The 16,943-nt window shown below is 34.3% G+C and overlaps 3 protein-coding genes across 7 annotated transcripts; all 3 read left to right on the top strand.

The window, feature by feature from the left end:
- LOC107618992 (Eukaryotic aspartyl protease family protein) lies at positions 1–2,155 on the top strand. The gene is made up of 2 exons (XM_016321194.3): positions 1–319; positions 665–2,155. Exons 1-2 carry the CDS (start codon positions 157–159, stop codon positions 1,909–1,911), a joined length of 1,410 nt encoding a protein of 469 aa, XP_016176680.1. The 5' UTR covers positions 1–156; the 3' UTR covers positions 1,912–2,155.
- A 1,490-nt stretch (positions 2,156–3,645) lies between these two features.
- On the top strand, positions 3,646–7,371 carry LOC107618674 (ent-kaurene oxidase). Of its 2 annotated transcripts, XM_088496196.1 has the most exons (9): positions 3,691–4,059; positions 4,149–4,309; positions 5,552–5,713; positions 5,815–5,955; positions 6,047–6,301; positions 6,375–6,536; positions 6,627–6,821; positions 6,900–6,973; positions 7,043–7,371. In XM_088496196.1, the coding sequence occupies exons 1-9, from the start codon at positions 3,894–3,896 to the stop codon at positions 7,215–7,217; spliced, it is 1,491 nt and encodes a 496-aa protein (XP_088352322.1). In that variant the 5' UTR covers positions 3,691–3,893; the 3' UTR covers positions 7,218–7,371. The 2 variants fall into 2 exon arrangements, with proteins under 2 accessions (XP_016176287.1, XP_088352322.1); XM_016320801.3 differs by having other exon boundaries at positions 3,646–4,059; positions 6,900–7,371.
- Positions 7,372–11,982: 4,611 nt separating this feature from the next.
- LOC107618560 (uncharacterized) lies at positions 11,983–16,831 on the top strand. 4 transcript variants are annotated; one of them, XM_088496927.1, is made up of 6 exons: positions 11,983–12,267; positions 13,151–13,430; positions 14,723–14,985; positions 15,066–15,154; positions 15,841–15,957; positions 16,357–16,831. In XM_088496927.1, exons 3-6 carry the CDS (start codon positions 14,802–14,804, stop codon positions 16,600–16,602), a joined length of 636 nt encoding a protein of 211 aa, XP_088353053.1. In that variant the 5' UTR covers positions 11,983–12,267; positions 13,151–13,430; positions 14,723–14,801; the 3' UTR covers positions 16,603–16,831. The 4 variants fall into 4 exon arrangements, with proteins under 4 accessions (XP_088353053.1, XP_088353054.1, XP_088353051.1 ...); XM_088496928.1 differs by having other exon boundaries at positions 12,003–12,267; positions 14,691–14,985; XM_088496925.1 differs by having other exon boundaries at positions 12,003–12,267; positions 14,642–14,985.
- The last annotated feature ends 112 nt before the right edge of the window (positions 16,832–16,943 follow it).

Here is a 16,943-nt window from a genome sequence, read left to right as displayed (position 1 = left end):
ATGCACAAGTGGGGTCTCAAAGCCAGCCTTTCCTCTTTTGTTCTCACGCCAAAATCCATCACTCGCAAGTCAGAATCTCACCCTCGCCTCCATTATAATTAGGTGAGGCCTTTACTAAAACAATCTCTCTCTCACACAAACCAGTGCATTGTATCTATGGCGGAGGCAACAACCGCGTTGCCTGTCTTGCTCTCTCTTGTTGGTATTTACCTCATCATACTCGCAAATGAGGTTCACTCCTTTGAAGAGATGACCTTTAACTTGAACATGCGAAAATCGCAGAGGAAACAGAATCTTGGCTGCCACCCACCGGAAGCAAGTGAGCTTGATAGATCTCTTTGATAGTTAATTCATTATTTCCTTTCCTTTTTTTCCTTTTCTTTTCTTGCACTATGCTGCTTGGTACTTGCTTTTATGATTCCTTATTGTTATTGGGATGCAAAAATGAAAGAATTGTATGTTGTATTGGTATTTGTTTACAAGTATATATATACGCACCGGAGTACCAGAGTAGTACATAACAAATTACATTAGGTATAATATTAATAAAGTAAAGTAAAACATCCATCATTACTGGTCTCTCTAGTCTCACCTTCTTTGGAGTCTTTCAAGCTAAGAAAGCTTAGTTAGCAATGGATGAGGTTCTAATTGAATTCATTCTCAGGAAAGGTGAAAGGTGCCATCATACTGGAAATGAAGGACACAGGACACTGTTCCTCTGTCTCTGAGAAAAGGAGCCATCGGAAACAGTTGGCGCAGGATGACCTTCGTGTCCGCGCAATTCAAAGCCGCATTCGGGGTGCGTCTGCCTCAGACAAGGAAAACAAAAACAATGAGATTCCGATAAGCTCAGGCATGAAATTGGAAACGCTTAACTATGTAGTGACTCTGGGGTTGGGTGGGCAGAATGTGAGCATGATAGTTGACACAGGAAGCGATTTGACGTGGGTGCAGTGCCAGCCATGTGACTCCTGCTATGACCAGCAAGGCCCTCTCTTCCAGCCTTCAAGCTCCCCTTCCTACCAATCCATTCTCTGCAATTCAACAACCTGTCGCACCCTAATTCCAGCTCCACCGGGAGCATGTGCAACTGCAACTAATTGTGACTATGTCGTTAACTATGGGGATGGCTCCTACACCTCCGGAGAATTAGGAGTAGAGCACCTCAGCATCGGAGGGGTTTGGATCACCGATTTCGTGTTTGGTTGCGGCAGGAACAACAAAGGCTTATTCGGACTCGCATCGGGCCTTATGGGCCTGGGGAGGAGCCACCTCTCCATCGTCTCTCAAACCAGTTCCACCTTGGGAGGAGTCTTCTCATACTGCCTGCCTTCGCCTGACGCCGGAGCTTCGGGGTCGCTCGTCATGGGGAATGACTCTTCTTCTCTCTTCAAGAATGTTGCCTACGCCAGGATGCTCTCTGATCCGCAGCTTTCCAGCTTCTACATACTCAACCTCACAACCATCAGTGTTGGTGGTGTGCCTCTGCTGCAGGCCTCCAGTTTCGGGAAGGGGACCCTCATTGACTCTGGGACGGTGATCACAAGACTGGCTCCGTCCATGTACAGAGCAGTCAAGGCAGAGTTCTTGAGACAATTTTCGGATTACCCGTCGGCGCCCGGGTTCTCCATATTGGACACGTGTTTCAATCTCACCGGGTATGAGGAAGTGAACATACCCAGCATAAGATTGTACTTTGAGGAGGTGAGCATGAACGTGGACGTCAGTGGCATACTGTACGTGGTGAAAGAGGATGCCTCCCGTGTCTGCCTGGCGCTAGCAAGCCTCTCCGATGAGTACGACACACCCATTGTTGGGAACTACCAGCAGAGGAACCAGAGGGTTATATATGATACCAAAAACAACAGGCTTGGATTTGCTGCAGACCCTTGCACTTTCACTTTCAATTGAATTCAACCACCACCCCTTCGCTTCTTTCACTCTATGTTATCCATTTTCGTAAGGCTCTACTCCACTACACCCATGAGTAATATTGTCCTCCACTATATTATTGTTAATTTGTTATTATCATTATTATTATTGTTTTCCCTTTGGTGGCGCAATCTCATTGTAATTTAAATGAGGTTCGACTGAATTGTAAATGCCTAAATGGACTATATCGAGTTTCTTAAATATATCTGTCCAATTAACACGAGGAACGGATACCAATACCATGTTAGTATAATACCACATTATATTATATACCGCAAAAGCACTCACTCACATAAATAATACTATTATTTTTCATCTCTTAAATTTACTAACACTCATAAAACAAAAGAACACCTCTCAATTCTGATAACATAATTTTTATTATTTGAAACACACCTAATACACAAAGTTTGTATGGCTTTATATAGATTAAATTATATTCAAACATAACAGTCCATGTCTATTTTACTTTTATTATATGTCAATCTTTATTATCATTAACTTAGTTTCATGCATGTGGATGATGACACTAGCATATTAATACACTTTTTTCGTTAGAAATAACTAAAGTAAATAATGATGCTTTAAAATTAAAATTAGAATATTTTCTTTTAATACAAACATGTTTTTTAAAATAGGACATTTTCTGATTATATTAAATACAAAAATATCAAATAATTTCAATCTTAAATTTTTTGTAGAATAATCTCCAATAATTTTATTTATTATTATTATTATTATTATTATTATTATTATTATTATTGTTATTATTATTATTATTATTATTATTATTATTATTATTATTATTATTATTGGGTGAATATATATTTTTGATATTATAAATACATACATAAGAATCTAATGAATAAATTTATCTTACTTTTATTTAAAAAAATACAAAAAATTATAGTACAGTATTATTGTGTAATCAATAATAATAATAATTTTTTTATAATGATTTGTGTATTAATTTTTCTTAGGATTAAAGTATTTATTTTTAAAATTTTTGGGGACTGATCTAGATAATTATTCTATTAAAAAAGAAACTGAGATTTTGACTTGTTTATTAGAATAAAATTTTAGAAATATTTTTTTATTAATTTTTTTTAAAACTAAAATATCTATTTTTAAAATTTTTATTTACTGATTTAGATAATTACTCATTAATTTAAATTTGACCTTAAATTTTGGGACCAAACTGAGTATAACCGAGTACAATCTCTAAAATTTTAATAACGCAATTAGAATATTAAAGATCATTTTAGTATATAAATGTAATCTGAGTAGAGGTTTTAATCCGAAAAGGAGAAAATTAAATATTATTTTAAATATATTAATTAAGAAAGTTTACATAAAAATATTTTATTATGTTAATATGTTACCAATGTATTTAATAAAAACTTAATTTTAATAAATTGATAATATAAAAAAATTTATATATGGATTAATCATGTATTGTTATATTAATAAAATAAGTATTTATATTATCTTTGTCTAAATGTTAAATTTATTTGATATATTTAGTTCTTTTTTTAGGAATATTTGATATATGTAGTTAACATGTGTGTATATTATCAATTGAATTTTTCTTATAAAAGATATATAAAATTTAAATGTATAATATATTTCGTTATTTACTATGTATTTGTTAAAAAAATAACCTAAACAAAACTTTTTTTCTTATAGTTACGGGAAACGGGCAAAGTTTATGGAAAATGATAAAAAGCGATGGTGACAAGTGAGTGGATCAGTAGGCACGGTGCACGGAATCTAAAAGCCCTTGGAAGTTGAGAGATACCCCTTTGGCCTCTGTGTCTGTGTTTTGTGACTGTGACCGTCTGTATCACAACTTCTTACTTTTTATCTGTCCTAAGTCATCACCTGCTTCTATCTCTGGATATATATATCTCTTTGACCCTCTCGTTTCCTGCAATTCAACACCGCTCCAAGATCCACCGGGCATGCAAATGGACACTCTGGCCCTTATTCAGGCACAGCCCTTTGCCGCCTCCCTTGCGGTCGCTGCTGTCTCGCTTTTCCTTTTTCTTTACCTATTAAACGGTAGCCGCACTCCCGCAGCTGCCTCACTTGTGGTTGGTCTTGCTACTTCTCTTCCTAAAGTAACAGGTTAGTTACATTCTTTTGCAGTAGACGTTATACTATTTATTTACCTACCTTTAACTGAACTGAAATCGGGTGGTTTTGATGCATGTTAGTGGTTCCGGGTTTACCGATTGTTGGTAATCTGCTGCAATTGAAGGATAAGAAGCCGTACAAGACATTCGTACAGTTTGCCCAAAAATATGGTCCTATATATTCCATCAGGACCGGTGCTTCCACCATTATCGTTCTCAACTCTGCCCATCTTGCTAAGGAGGTCACTCCATTTTATTACTTTACTTTCTAATTTTAGTTTCAACTGTGGACTCTACCTCTGACTCACGAAGCTAGGATTATCTTTTTTTTATTGAATTATTAAATACTATGATTAATAAGTAATTTTTTAATATTAATATTAATAGTAATATGTCTTAATTGAAGTCACCAAAAAATATCTTTATTAGATAATTATATACTATTATTTTAATTCAACTTTTCGATCGTTTGTAGTCTGAAGATTTAAAATTGATAGTTTCATCTCTTTCAAGTTCCAATTTAATTACGCATGTATTTAAAATTATCTAAGTTTAGAGTACAGAATTAGAAGTACAAAATCAGGAGTACACTAAAAGAAGAAGTAGTGCAAAAAAATGGTTGATGAATTGTTTTGTGATCTTTTCTTTTACTTTTTTTTTTGACTTTTCTGTTTGCTTCTTGTTGTTCTTGCTCTATTTTTATGTTGAACTCTCTTATTTAAAAAAAAAAGTGTGAAATTTATTCTGAGAGTACCAAGATCACATGTTAATCAATAAAAAAGAAAAATGTTATGAAGTAAAAGCATAGATGGCTGACCTTATGCTAAGTTGTTGATACTTTCAAGCTTTGGTCTGATGAAACTTTTCTTTTTTTCTTGGAGAGTTGTGTATGCTTTTTAAAAAATACACCACATCTTGTATATGTAAAATAAAGGCTTTTGAAAGCATAAGAAGAACTTTTTAAAATTTACTTATAATTATCAAACTTACAAAATCTAATATAACTTGGTATAATAGTAAATATCTAAATTTGCTCTCCTTATTTATGTTTATTATGATTTTTTAAAATTTTAAAAATTAATTTACCGAACTCAATTATTAATGTTCTTATTTATTTAAAAGTAATTTTTAATTTGATTTATTTCAAAAGTACAAACAACCTCTTTAAATAATTTGACTAGTGTCTCAATTAAATAAAGTTATCTATGTATAGCATGACTTTGGGAATTGGGACCAATACTTTGGAAGTGTTTGCTCTAATATTTAAAAGTTAAGTACTAATTTTTAGGCATTAGATGGAACACCCTACTTGGGATTAACTGAGAGTGATGCCAGAGCCTTTGTTTTTTTTTTTTAACTACTGGTGTTTACTCTTGATCAATATATTATACATCAGGACCAATTCTGGCTATTTTGCACTACACTAGTTAATTATTTTTTCATAATGGCATCCCCAAATTTTTTCTTGTTTTATTGTAATTCAGGCCATGATTACCAGATATTCATCGATTTCATCAAGGAAGCTGTCGAATGCATTAACAATTCTGACTTCCAATAAATGTATGGTTGCTATAAGTGACTACAACGACTTTCACAAAATGGTCAAAAAACTTATTCTTGCAAATGTTCTCGGACCCAATGCACAGGTTGGTTATCTGGCAACCTTATCTGTTTAAGTGGCAGCATCTTTTTCTCCTTTTTGAATGTGAGCGTCTCTGAAATATATATCTTTCCCCTAATTATTCAGAAGCGGCATCGTCTCCACAGAGAAGAAATGGTTGAAAACATGTCTAGGCAGTTTAATGAACATGTGAAGAACTCCTCTGATTCCCCGATTAATTTTAGGGATATATTTTCTTCTCAACTTTTTGGATTGGCAATGAAGCAAGTGAGTTTGTACTTTATGATTGACAAATGGTATGTATTGTAACAAGTAAAGTAATATAGTTGTTTTAAAAATGAGCATGGGGTATTCGCAGGGTGTAGGAAGTGATGTGGAATCCATTTATGTGGATGATTTTGGAAATAAAATATCAAGGAAAGACATGTATCAAATTCTAGTGGTTGATATAATGGAGGGTGCAATTGAGGTTGATTGGCGAGATTTCTTCCCATACTTGAGATGGATTCCAAATAGGAGCATGGAGACAAAAATTCAGAGAATGTGCTTCCGCAGGAAAGCAGTTATGAAAGCATTGATCAATGAGCAGAAGAAGAGAATTGCTTCCGGAAAGGTAAGGTATTCTAGTGTACATATTAACTTAAAATCTTTGCAGAGCTTCACCCCAATTTGATTGTTTCTTGCAGAAAGTGAATTGTTACATTGACTACCTGTTATCGGAAGCCAAGGAGCTAACCGAAGACCAAATTATGATGCTTCTTTGGGAGACCATCATAGAGACTTCGGATACTACATTAGTTACGTCCGAATGGGCTATGTATGAACTTGCTAAAGACAAAACACGTCAGGTTGTTCGCCTTTCTTGTGTTGGTTAATTCAGGTTAGTTATTTCTGGCAGATAAGATAGCCTCACTGGCCTGTTCGTCTTTGTATGGCAGGATCGATTATATTCGGAGCTCCGAGATGCATGCGGGAATGAGAGGGTAACAGAAGACCATTTGGCTAAGCTGCCGTATTTAGGGGCTGTATTCCATGAAACTCTGAGGAAGCACAGTCCAGCTCCCATTGTCCCACTAAGGCATGTCGATGAAGATACCCAAATAGGAGGATATCACATTCCCGCTGGGAGCGAGGTCTTATCCTATCCTATCCTTTAATATTCTTTGTATATTGTGAGTGCGAGTAATGACAGTGTATGGTTATTTGAACAGATTGCTATAAACATATACGGGTGTAACATGGACGAGGAACTGTGGGAAAATCCTGAGCAGTGGATGCCGGAGAGGTTTCTGGATGATGAGAAGTATGAGACCATGGATCTGTACAAGACAATGGCATTTGGGGCGGGGAAGAGGGTGTGCGCAGGGGCTTTGCAGGCGAATCTGATAGCGTGCTCGTCAATTGGGAGACTGGTTCAGGAATTCGAATGGGAGCTGGCTCAAGGCGAGGAGGAGAATGTTGACACAGTCGGCCTTACCACCCACAGGTTGCATCCCCTCCTTGTCAAAATCAAGCCAAGAAGCAAATGATCAACTACCAACTCCCAACTCCCAACTCCCCCTCTTAACTTTCTCGTTTCTCTAAATAATCCGCAACTTCTATCTGAACAATTTTTTTTTTCTTTAATAAAAATTATGTATGTGTACTCTTTTACTTCGTAACCTGTTTTAATTTTAGCATAAATCGAGCTAGCATCTCGTTTTCGTAGTACAAGGTCAAGTCCGGATTAGCTCTAAAATTTAATTAAATTAGCATTACCAAGTCCCAAATTTGTTTACCCGCGGACGCAAAATGTAATGCTGACAGTTAAAAATGCTGATTGCCATTCATTATTCATTCATTTTAACAATTCTTTGAAGAGTAAATTGATAGGAATTGACAAAATATAAATAAGAATTGAAAATATTAAAATATTTTGGAAAGAGTGTTTCTATTTATGATGTGAACAAGTAAAGTTGAGTTAGTCTCACTTTTTCTTACATCAAGAAATTATATAGAAGGTGGAATGATTTTCTTACATTCAATTTCAATATATTCTTTTTCAATGTTTATTGGTATTAAAAATGGATTCCATGACTGGGATGAGTTTTGACTGCAAATTAGGTCGATCAGCAAGAGATACGAAAGTAAAGTCGAAAACACAGATGAACAGCGTAGGAAACAGGTTGACTAGAGGTTACTTTTCTTGAACACTAAAATTTTTACTTGACTTTCAAGTTGAGAGTAGAGAACATGGTGCGAATTTTAGAGAATAAGTTGGAGGAAGAATATGGGAGAGGAAGAATAACTGTCAAAGACTTACTCTATAAATAAAAAGGTTGAAATCAACACAAGCACACATGAATTGTTGTCGAATTTTCATGAGTGGAAAAAAAAAGGATATGATATATATCTATTGATGGTGCATGAATTATTGTCGAATTTTCATTATTAAAAAGTTCTTGATGTTATTAAAAAAGTGCTATTAGTGCTTTCTTTTGCTTAGATGAAAACAAGCTATCTAAATTGAAGTTCTCATCCTTCTTAGGAGAAGGAGTGATGCTGGCTTCTTCATTCTCTATAGCATTGATAATATTAATAGAAGTCATAACGTGATTCACTGCCTTAACTTGATTTTGTTGCATGTGTGGTGAAAAGTCTTGTGTATGGTATCAAGTGTCTTCAAATGTCTTGTTTTGCCAAAGTAAGAACACACTCAGAATGTACCTCTTTTGTTACCTCTTCCACATACACTACGCTTCCTTCCTCGACCACGAATATTAGAGGGTGCGGCTCAAAGTTCACATTTTCATTGACCATTTGGTTTTATCTCAAAAATATTAATGGCAACAGAATTTACTAATGCCTTAGAATTAGGCTCAATATTGTGCACTTGTTGTCTTTCTTGTTGGAGAAAAAGAGAAAAAGCTATTGTAACATCTAGAAGACTTCACGAGTATTATTTGAGAGTGTACATTTACATATTAGTCATTACTCTGAGAAATCGAATCACATATGACTGATGTCTATAATGGTGCATTATATCCGAACCACAACTACAAGTGCTTTCACAAAGACAAGTGGGTATAGGTCAAAATTCATCTAATTCTTCCCAAATAGCTTTCAATTTTTTATAATAGAAGTGGTAGACAACTCATCTTACTTTGTGGTGAACAAATCTTCTTCCAGCTCAACAATTCAAAACAAATCATTCTCATAGAACCTGTGCTTTAGGTCCTTCCAAAGCTCATATGCCACACCAAAGAACGCTTTGCAGAATTTCAGAACTCAGTGAGCCATGCAACCATGACAAGACAAAGAAAATGGACCAATCCCATGCTTCATAAGTGTCATCATCCTTATTGGGTTTTAAGAGAGTACCATCTACAAATTTAATTTTATTCTTTGATTTCAGGAAAATCCAAACGGATCTGGACCAACTGTGATAATTTAGGGTTGTTAATGAAGTAGTTGTGACTTGTGAATAAGAGTCCTGGAATTTCACTGGAATGTAGGTAAAAGCAGCTCGATGGGTCTTGTGAACTTGGTTTTGTAGTGCTCGTTTGGTGAATTGAGCCATCATCTTAACAAATTTGTGAAAATCAGCAGCAGTGAAAGTTTGATGTTCTAGATTCACCACTATTTTATTTCCAGTCATCGTGGATGAACGAATTGACAAGCTCTTCTCTCACGAACTTTACGCAAAAGTATGCTTCATACGTGGTGAATAATTTACTCTTTTTTTTGTTAGCTTCTACGCTCACTACATTATGAAAAATTCGTTCTTCAGCAAAATATGGTTTCATACATTAAATGTTGTTTATAGATAAATTTTTTAGATTAAATTATTGCACCTGATTGTTATGCCGCTTCTGCTATTTCTTTTACTTTCCGCGTTGATACATTTTAAAAGTTTGATTTTGATAAAAATTTGTAGTGTCAAAATTTTTACATTATTTTCTAATTAGAATTAATTATACATCATACAAACTTTCGGTATCTCATCATTTTTTTATCTTCTCTTACTCGCATATTACTTATACATAATACTAAATATATTCATATATACATGGATGCTATCCGCATATTACACGTGTTTTAAACTTGTAGTATTCTGAAAATTGGATCGTTCTAGCCAATTTAGTAGAAAAAAAAATAAAATGATCATTTTTACCATTCAATTAAAGAAAATAATTGCCAATTTCATATAAAATTTGTTTCAAAAACTCGTTAGTTAAAACTCAAAAGGTTTTTTTTTTTTTTTTTTTTTTACAAAACAGACTTATACTCTAAAAGTAAATAACAAAATGGACAATCAATTTTAATTAGCATGGAAGGTCTTAGATTTAGTAGTAAAAATCTTTGCTTTATAATAAATAAAACCGAATTTGAGACTTGGCTAAAGCAAGCAATGATGTTAATCACAACTCCAACCACAACTTATTCTCCACTTTTTTTGTTTTGTTAGGGATGAAAACGAGTCAAGCCGACCCGAGTTTCAACTTAAATGAATTTAACCTACGTTGCAAATAAATAATCTAAGTCTAGGTTTATTATTTTTTATAGACTTTTTTTTCAGGCTCGAATCTGGCCTACTTAAAAGCCGGATAAGTTCAAGAACCTATTTAAAAAAATTGTTTTGTTAATTATATCTCAAAATAATAATTTAAAAAAATATAAATTGACATTAAATTCATTTTAAAATTTATAATTCATAGTTTGTAAAATATAGTTCATTTATATATCAATTGTTAGTGACATATCATAATCATACTTATAGTCCATAATCATAAACAATTTCTTTTAAAAAAAATTACAAAAGTTGACTAGTTTTAATTATTGATTTTTTTTAATTTTGTTTTATATGAGTGAATAGTTGAAAGTCCAAACTAAGAATAATTTAATTTTATAAAAAAATATTTTGATGAGCCGATCCAATGAACTTCTTAAGCTTTTTTAAGCTTATAACCTGAACCAATAGACTTTTCAAAAAGCTCAAACCTAACCTATTTAATAATACGAGTTGAGTTGAGCCGATCCTAAAATGAGTCGAGTCACGAGCCCCATTAGGTAGTTCGGCCCATTTCTACCCCTACTTGTATAATTCTAAAGATCAGTAAATTTTGATTGAATTAACTGAAAATTGATCCTCTAGTCAATCTGACACTTATAAAAATAAATTTTTATTGAATCGATCAAGAAATTGCTAGAATCAGTGGAAAGTTGGCAAACCGATTGAACTAGCAAAGGTTCAGCTCAACTAGTTTGTAAATTTTTTTAAAAGGTTTTTTAGCGTACAATTTTTTTTATAAAAGCTTAAATGACGTGGTTTACATTAGGGGTGGCAGGCGGGCATACCTACCCTCAAAAGCCCATTATTTGACGGTTTTAAATTTCGAGCTCGCCCTTAACGGTGGATTGGTGGGTTGCCAATTCTTTTTTTTTTTGAAAAAAATTATTAAATAATTAAATATTAAAAAATATATAATTTCATAAATATTTTAGTAAATTTATAAAGTTTAAAGATAAAGAAATATAATTTCTAAATTCATAAACACTAAAACCTTTATAATTCTAAACATCTAATAAACATAATCATCAATTAAGTTTTTTTAAAAAAATAATGAAATTAATATTGTTCAAAGCAAAATAAACATTATCCAAAATATAGGGCAAACGAAATTCGTACCCCTAATACTTACTTAAGTGGTCTAATAAGCTAGCCACTAAACCAACCCGACTTTGTTATAATGGTCTCAAATTTCTAATATTTTTTGGTCATACAAATTTCTAATTGCATTATCTTTTTTAGTGAGTTACGCAAAGTGGCTCGACAAATTTCGACCCATTCGTTATCCAAAATACATCTTAAAAAAAAAAAAAAAAAACTCTAAATCATTCAACTCACCCCAACTCCCCAAGTTAGGCAAGTACCCTTGTCTAGGGGGAGTGGATCCTCTCCAGTGGAAAAAAAACTGGATGGTATCCAGTGGAAGATCTCACCATTCAATACATTCTCTCTCTCATTTATTGTTGGTCCCACTTGTAAAATTAAAGGTGGGAGATTACACTTTATTCTCTCCAGTGATAAAAAAAATGGAGAGGATCTATTTCCCTTGTCTAGGAGTGTTCAAAATCTATTCGAACCGAACAAAATCGATCAACCAAATTGAAAAAACTGAGAATTGAGCAAATTAAAAACTAAAAAAACCGAAAAATCATGTTTTCCTGTTTTTTCTATGGTTCAGTTCGATTTTCAGTTCTGCTTGTGAAAATTCTAACCGAACTGAACTGAACCGGTCAACTAAAAACCCTAAACAACCATTAGATAACCCAACCCCACTAGGCATTCCCCATCCCCATCAGATAACCCTAGCGCAGCCAAAGTCTCAAAGAAACCCCATTACTCCAGCCCCTCCCAGCCCCGCCGAACCAGCGCCTTCCAGACCCTCGCAGCAGCGCCGGACCACCCCCAGCAGCACCGAACCGGCGAACCCGGCTCCTCCCAACAACGCCAGATCAGCCCCTCCCAGCAACGCCTGGTCAGCCGCTCCCAGCACCTCCCAGCGCCGAACACCAGATATGGAGCCTCCAAGTCAGGTATTAATTTGAATAATTTCTGTTCTTTGTATTATGTATTTGTTGCTGATTGTTGTTGATTGTTCATTTATTTGTTGTTGATTTTTTGAAATTGTTAATAATTTTATTTTGTTTGAATTTCTGCTTCTGTTTGAATAATCTCTGTTCTATGTTCAGTGTATTTTTCAAATTGCTGATTGTTGTATTTGTTTATGCAGTTTGTTGTATTTTTTTGGGGGGGGGGGGGTGTTAGCTTCTGAATGTGTATTATTTCTGATTGTTAGGGTTCTAGGTTCTGATTGTTAGAGAAGGTATGTTTTTTATTGTTAGGGTTCTAGGTTCTGATTGTTAGAGAAGGAATATTTAACTGCATTTTATATATAATTAAATGCTGGATTTAAGATTTGTGTGTTGATGTAGTTGCCATGAGCCGATAAGGAATTCATTTGGTGCCACAAATTACCCTGTTGTGCCTGGGTGTATATATATATATATATATATATATATATATATAGATACGGTCTTTTAATAAATAAGGAATTCATTTTCTTATATGCGTTTGTGTTTTGCTGAATTATTAACACATTAGTCACTTTAAACAGTGGAATATGTAGTTCTTTGATCTATAACTGTGAAACATTAAGATATCACTTCCTGCTATCATAATGATTTGAAGCCAAATGTATAGGAGTAGGACAATTGGAAGATTAATGATGAAATACTATATAGGAAGATCATTTTATTGGAATATCATTCAACTGTCATTCATTGTTTTACTTGGTGCTTTGTTTCTAAAATTCTACCAAAACCTGTCAAGGGTCAGCTTTGGGTCTATGACATATGAGATATTTAATGTTTTTATCAATCTTATCATTTGCCACTAAATATAGCATTGTTTTTGCAGGGAAGGGAGCTGGAGATTGTAGTTCTTGTGTAGGTGTCATGCTGGAACTTGCTACTGCTGCTGCCTACCTTCTTCTTCTCTGCTTCCTCATCCATCTCTGTCTTCCAACACTGCAAGAGTCGTCGCCGCCGGCATCGTTGCTCTGTTTTCTATCTCTCTTCCTGTGCTGCTAATCGGTTCAACTCCTTCAACTCCTGCGTCTTCGCCCGCGTCGCTGCCACCAGCATCTCTGTCACTCGCGTCTCTATTCGCTTCTTGTTGCTGCCCTTTCTCGTCCCTTGTAAGACTTGCTGCTTTCTCAATTTCTTCATTGAATTTTGCTTCATGATTCATTAATTTGATTTTATCCTAATTAATAAGAAGTTTATGTTATGTAATTTGTTTATCATAATTAGTAATAAGTTTCTGACTTTTTGTTAATCTACTAATTCCGAACTATGACTATATGTATGAAATAATGTTAGTGATTACTGATATACTGATCTTTATTCTTTAGATGTATTGGAGATTTTGTGACGTTGATTTGTTGGCTGTTGTTGTTTGTTACAAAATGAGTAAATATCTAAACTAAAATTAGTAATTACTGAAATTTTGTGATTGCTTTGACTTGTTTGCTGTTTAATAATTGTCATTGAATCATTGAAACTTAGAGTGAATGAGAAGTTGACTCAATGACTAAGCATTAAAACTAAAGAGTGATCATAATCTTTTTATTTTAAAGGAGAACTGCCTTTGTTAAAAGATAGGCAAATCTTGAATGTAAGAAGGCCATTTCCATGTGTTTCAGTGTTGGCATGTTAAGGAAAGAACAAATTCCATTCTAATATGTATACCACTTGTGATCTTGTCTTCTCTATATTCAAGCTCATATGTATATCATTTTCCCTTTTGGGTTCTTTTTGGCTGAGTGCATGCTTGTCACCATGGATTAAAGTGGCATCAACTTTGTTATATATATCACTTTCTTGCTCTTAGGCAAGCATATTATTATTCAATACCCATTATCTTTATTTGCATTGCAAAGCATTCTTCCAAATTTGATAATTACAATTGAAAATTTCATTGAATCCCATCCTTTATTTACTATTGTGTATCTCAATGTTCAAGCAATTGCTTAATTTTCTCTGCTCATGGAGTTTTAGTTTTCAGTTTTTTATCCTTCAATACTAATATGCATCTTTTATTCCCCAGCTATTTTGATAAAAGAACTACAGTGACATGTTTTGCACCTAACAACCAACGTAGGAAGTGTTAAAATTGTGAAGGGTACCTATGCTTTAAGAATAGGAGACAAATGCAATGCTGTTGAATTTTTGTTTTTTGTGTAACTGTTTATGATTTCATATATTATTTTATTATAATCTAGTTATTCCGGTTGATTCTAGTTGAACCTTTCAACCTTTGATAAAGTAGCCAAAATGGTTCGATTAGTTCAATTTTCAAAACCTTGCTTTAATTATATTAAAAAGGTTTAATTTTGATGCACTGAAGAGGAGACTTGTGGCCTTTTTACGACGACGCTCTTCCTCTCTTGGAGCAGGCAGTTCACAGCCTTCCTTCCCTGTCTTGCAGTTGGTTGCTCTCGCTAGAGAAGAGCAGAGACGGGTTTGATCCTTTTGTGTGCAGGGTTCCATCCAGAAAGAAGAGAAGAATGGAGGGTGCAAAACGGTTACAAGGAAACTCATTATCACTTTTCAGTGAAGGCATCGGCTTTGTTTTGTTGCGTTGGTCCGCTCTTCGTGATGCCGTCGAGAACCAGTGGGGTGGCCCTGACTCCCGCCTCAAGGCCGATAACCTCGCCACCGATATCCTCTCCTGGTTCACTCAATCCAGAGGTTGCTCGCTATTATACTGCTTCAATTTTTGTTATTCTGTTTTAGATCCTTAATATTTTTATTTTTTGAATGATTCGCAGAACCGCTTTATATTGATGACTTGGAGGACAAACTCTATGATGGGATGATTTCGCTCAATGTAGTGGTTGAGGATGGCAGCACTGAAGAGGTGCATCTTTCTTTCTTTATTGGATTAATACATATTATTTGTTGTTGAATTTTGCTCATGTTGCTTGTTTGCAATAATTAAGGGTTAAATGGTAGTTGTTATTGTTAGTTTACCATAGTGTTTGAAAGTAAAGTTACCTAATTTGTTAAGCTCAATGGAAGTGGGTTGAATGTTAGTTGAACTTTAACTACAAGGTTGAGGGTTTGAATCTTAGGAAACTCTCTTTGGAGAGGGTTGCATTTTTTTACCACCTCGATCACGTCAGTCTTCCCTGTCTTTTTATCCATAGGTGGAAACTGAAAACTTAATATTTGGCCATCATAGGCATAATTAATGGTACTCTATTTAGTCTTTAGTTTTTGGAATGAACATATCATTAGTCACCAATTTTCATGTACATGTCATATGTTTCTATTTTGTATTTTAAAATCTTGATGTACCTTTTGTTTTGTATGTATTTTATTTGAAAAGAAGCAGTTAAGTAGGGCTCTGGTGTCCATATTCATTTGCAGCATAGATTAAACTTAATGTGAACTGTGTCCTAAGGTCATTTCTTCAAACTTAAAAGAAATTAAAGCTGTGTATGCCACTGCTAATGACTCCTTTGTGATGTATCTGAGTATTTGCAGTGTTTTCTTGTGATTCTCATTTTTTCATGTTCATGTTATTATTACGAACTAATGTAGGTAGCTGAAAATCTAATGGTTATGCACGAGGAATGCTTAGAAGGAAACTTTGTGACCATTGAGCGTTATAGGCAGGCCATTGTTAACCAAGCTGCGCATCCTCGTGCAGTGCCACAGGTAAATGACAGCATAATGTATATGATTGATTTTCCTTGTCCTATATATATGACTGGATTTTTGGAGGGAGCAACGTTAAAGTATATTATTTGATGGGAATGTGATGCATGGCCCATACTATATTATAGGAGGAGAAACATTAATATTTTAATTCTATAACTTCTAATTTCTAAATGAGCTTAAATGTTCAGACATGATTCATAATAACGCATCATGGTGTCATTTTGGTTCATGTACTCAACCCCACATATAATGAAAAAAGTTTTGTTTGTTGGCTGACACGTGATCATTTTCTCTTGTTACATCTTTGCTAAGATACAACTGGAAGCTCATCCACATTACTTGAATTTTGAAGTAGTAGTAGTATTTTTTTTTTATGATTTTTTTTTTTTGAAATAGATTGTGAATGATAAGGATGATGATGAGGATGAGGAAGATGATGATGTCCAAAGTGGTCAAAATGGTGAAAGTAGTGCTAGGCAAGCCACTTCTTCAAACATGGATGTGGACATTCCAAAATCTGAGTCAAACATGAGTTCATGTAACATGCGGATTGATGATGAGCCTCTCAAAAAGGATGCAGGTGAAGCAGAGGATGGATGGGTTGTAGTTTCAAAGAAAAAAAATAAGGTTAGAAAAAATTAGACGAAGAATAGTTCAAATTTTCCTTTAGGATGGTGCAATATGAATAGCTTGTGAAAAGAAGTGCACTTGCCAGATAGCTTAATATTTTCTTTCTACCATACTATTTTGCTGTGGTGATCATTTAGCACAACTTGTTAGATTCAAAATTAGTTTTTCTGGTAGAAAGATTTCATCAAGAATTTTGGTCCATCGTTAGATCTTACAACTTTAACCATGACCCATTTGTGTTTGTATCCGCTTTTTATTTTTATTATGGAGAAGGGATTGGGAAGGGATTGGGGTAGGACCTGTATATGTAGAGCGTGTGAGTTTTACAATGGTATGGGATCAGGTAAGGACAA

The sequence above is a fragment of the Arachis ipaensis genome, chromosome B8, assembly GCF_059453495.1.
Source record: "Arachis ipaensis isolate K30076 ecotype BB chromosome B8, ASM5945349v1, whole genome shotgun sequence".
In the NCBI taxonomy this organism is placed as follows: domain Eukaryota; kingdom Viridiplantae; phylum Streptophyta; class Magnoliopsida; order Fabales; family Fabaceae; genus Arachis; species Arachis ipaensis.
The sequence above is the reverse complement of the archived record's forward strand: the minus strand, read 5'-3'. Positions and strand labels throughout refer to the sequence as shown.

Coding starts and splice junctions, on each gene's coding strand:
- LOC107618674 (XM_016320801.3), top strand. CDS start 3,894: ATGCAAATGGACACTCTGGCCCTTATTCAGGCACAGCCCTTTGCCGCC. Junction 5,714..5,814: donor TTCTCGGACCCAATGCACAG/GTTGGTTATCTG, acceptor CTAATTATTCAG/AAGCGGCATCGTCTCCACAG. Junction 6,822..6,899: donor ACATTCCCGCTGGGAGCGAG/GTCTTATCCTAT, acceptor TTATTTGAACAG/ATTGCTATAAACATATACGG.
- LOC107618560 (XM_088496927.1), top strand. CDS start 14,802: ATGGAGGGTGCAAAACGGTTACAAGGAAACTCATTATCACTTTTCAGT. Junction 14,986..15,065: donor CTGGTTCACTCAATCCAGAG/GTTGCTCGCTAT, acceptor AATGATTCGCAG/AACCGCTTTATATTGATGAC. Junction 15,958..16,356: donor ATCCTCGTGCAGTGCCACAG/GTAAATGACAGC, acceptor TTTTTGAAATAG/ATTGTGAATGATAAGGATGA.
- LOC107618992 (XM_016321194.3), top strand. CDS start 157: ATGGCGGAGGCAACAACCGCGTTGCCTGTCTTGCTCTCTCTTGTTGGT. Junction 320..664: donor CTGCCACCCACCGGAAGCAA/GTGAGCTTGATA, acceptor ATTCATTCTCAG/GAAAGGTGAAAGGTGCCATC.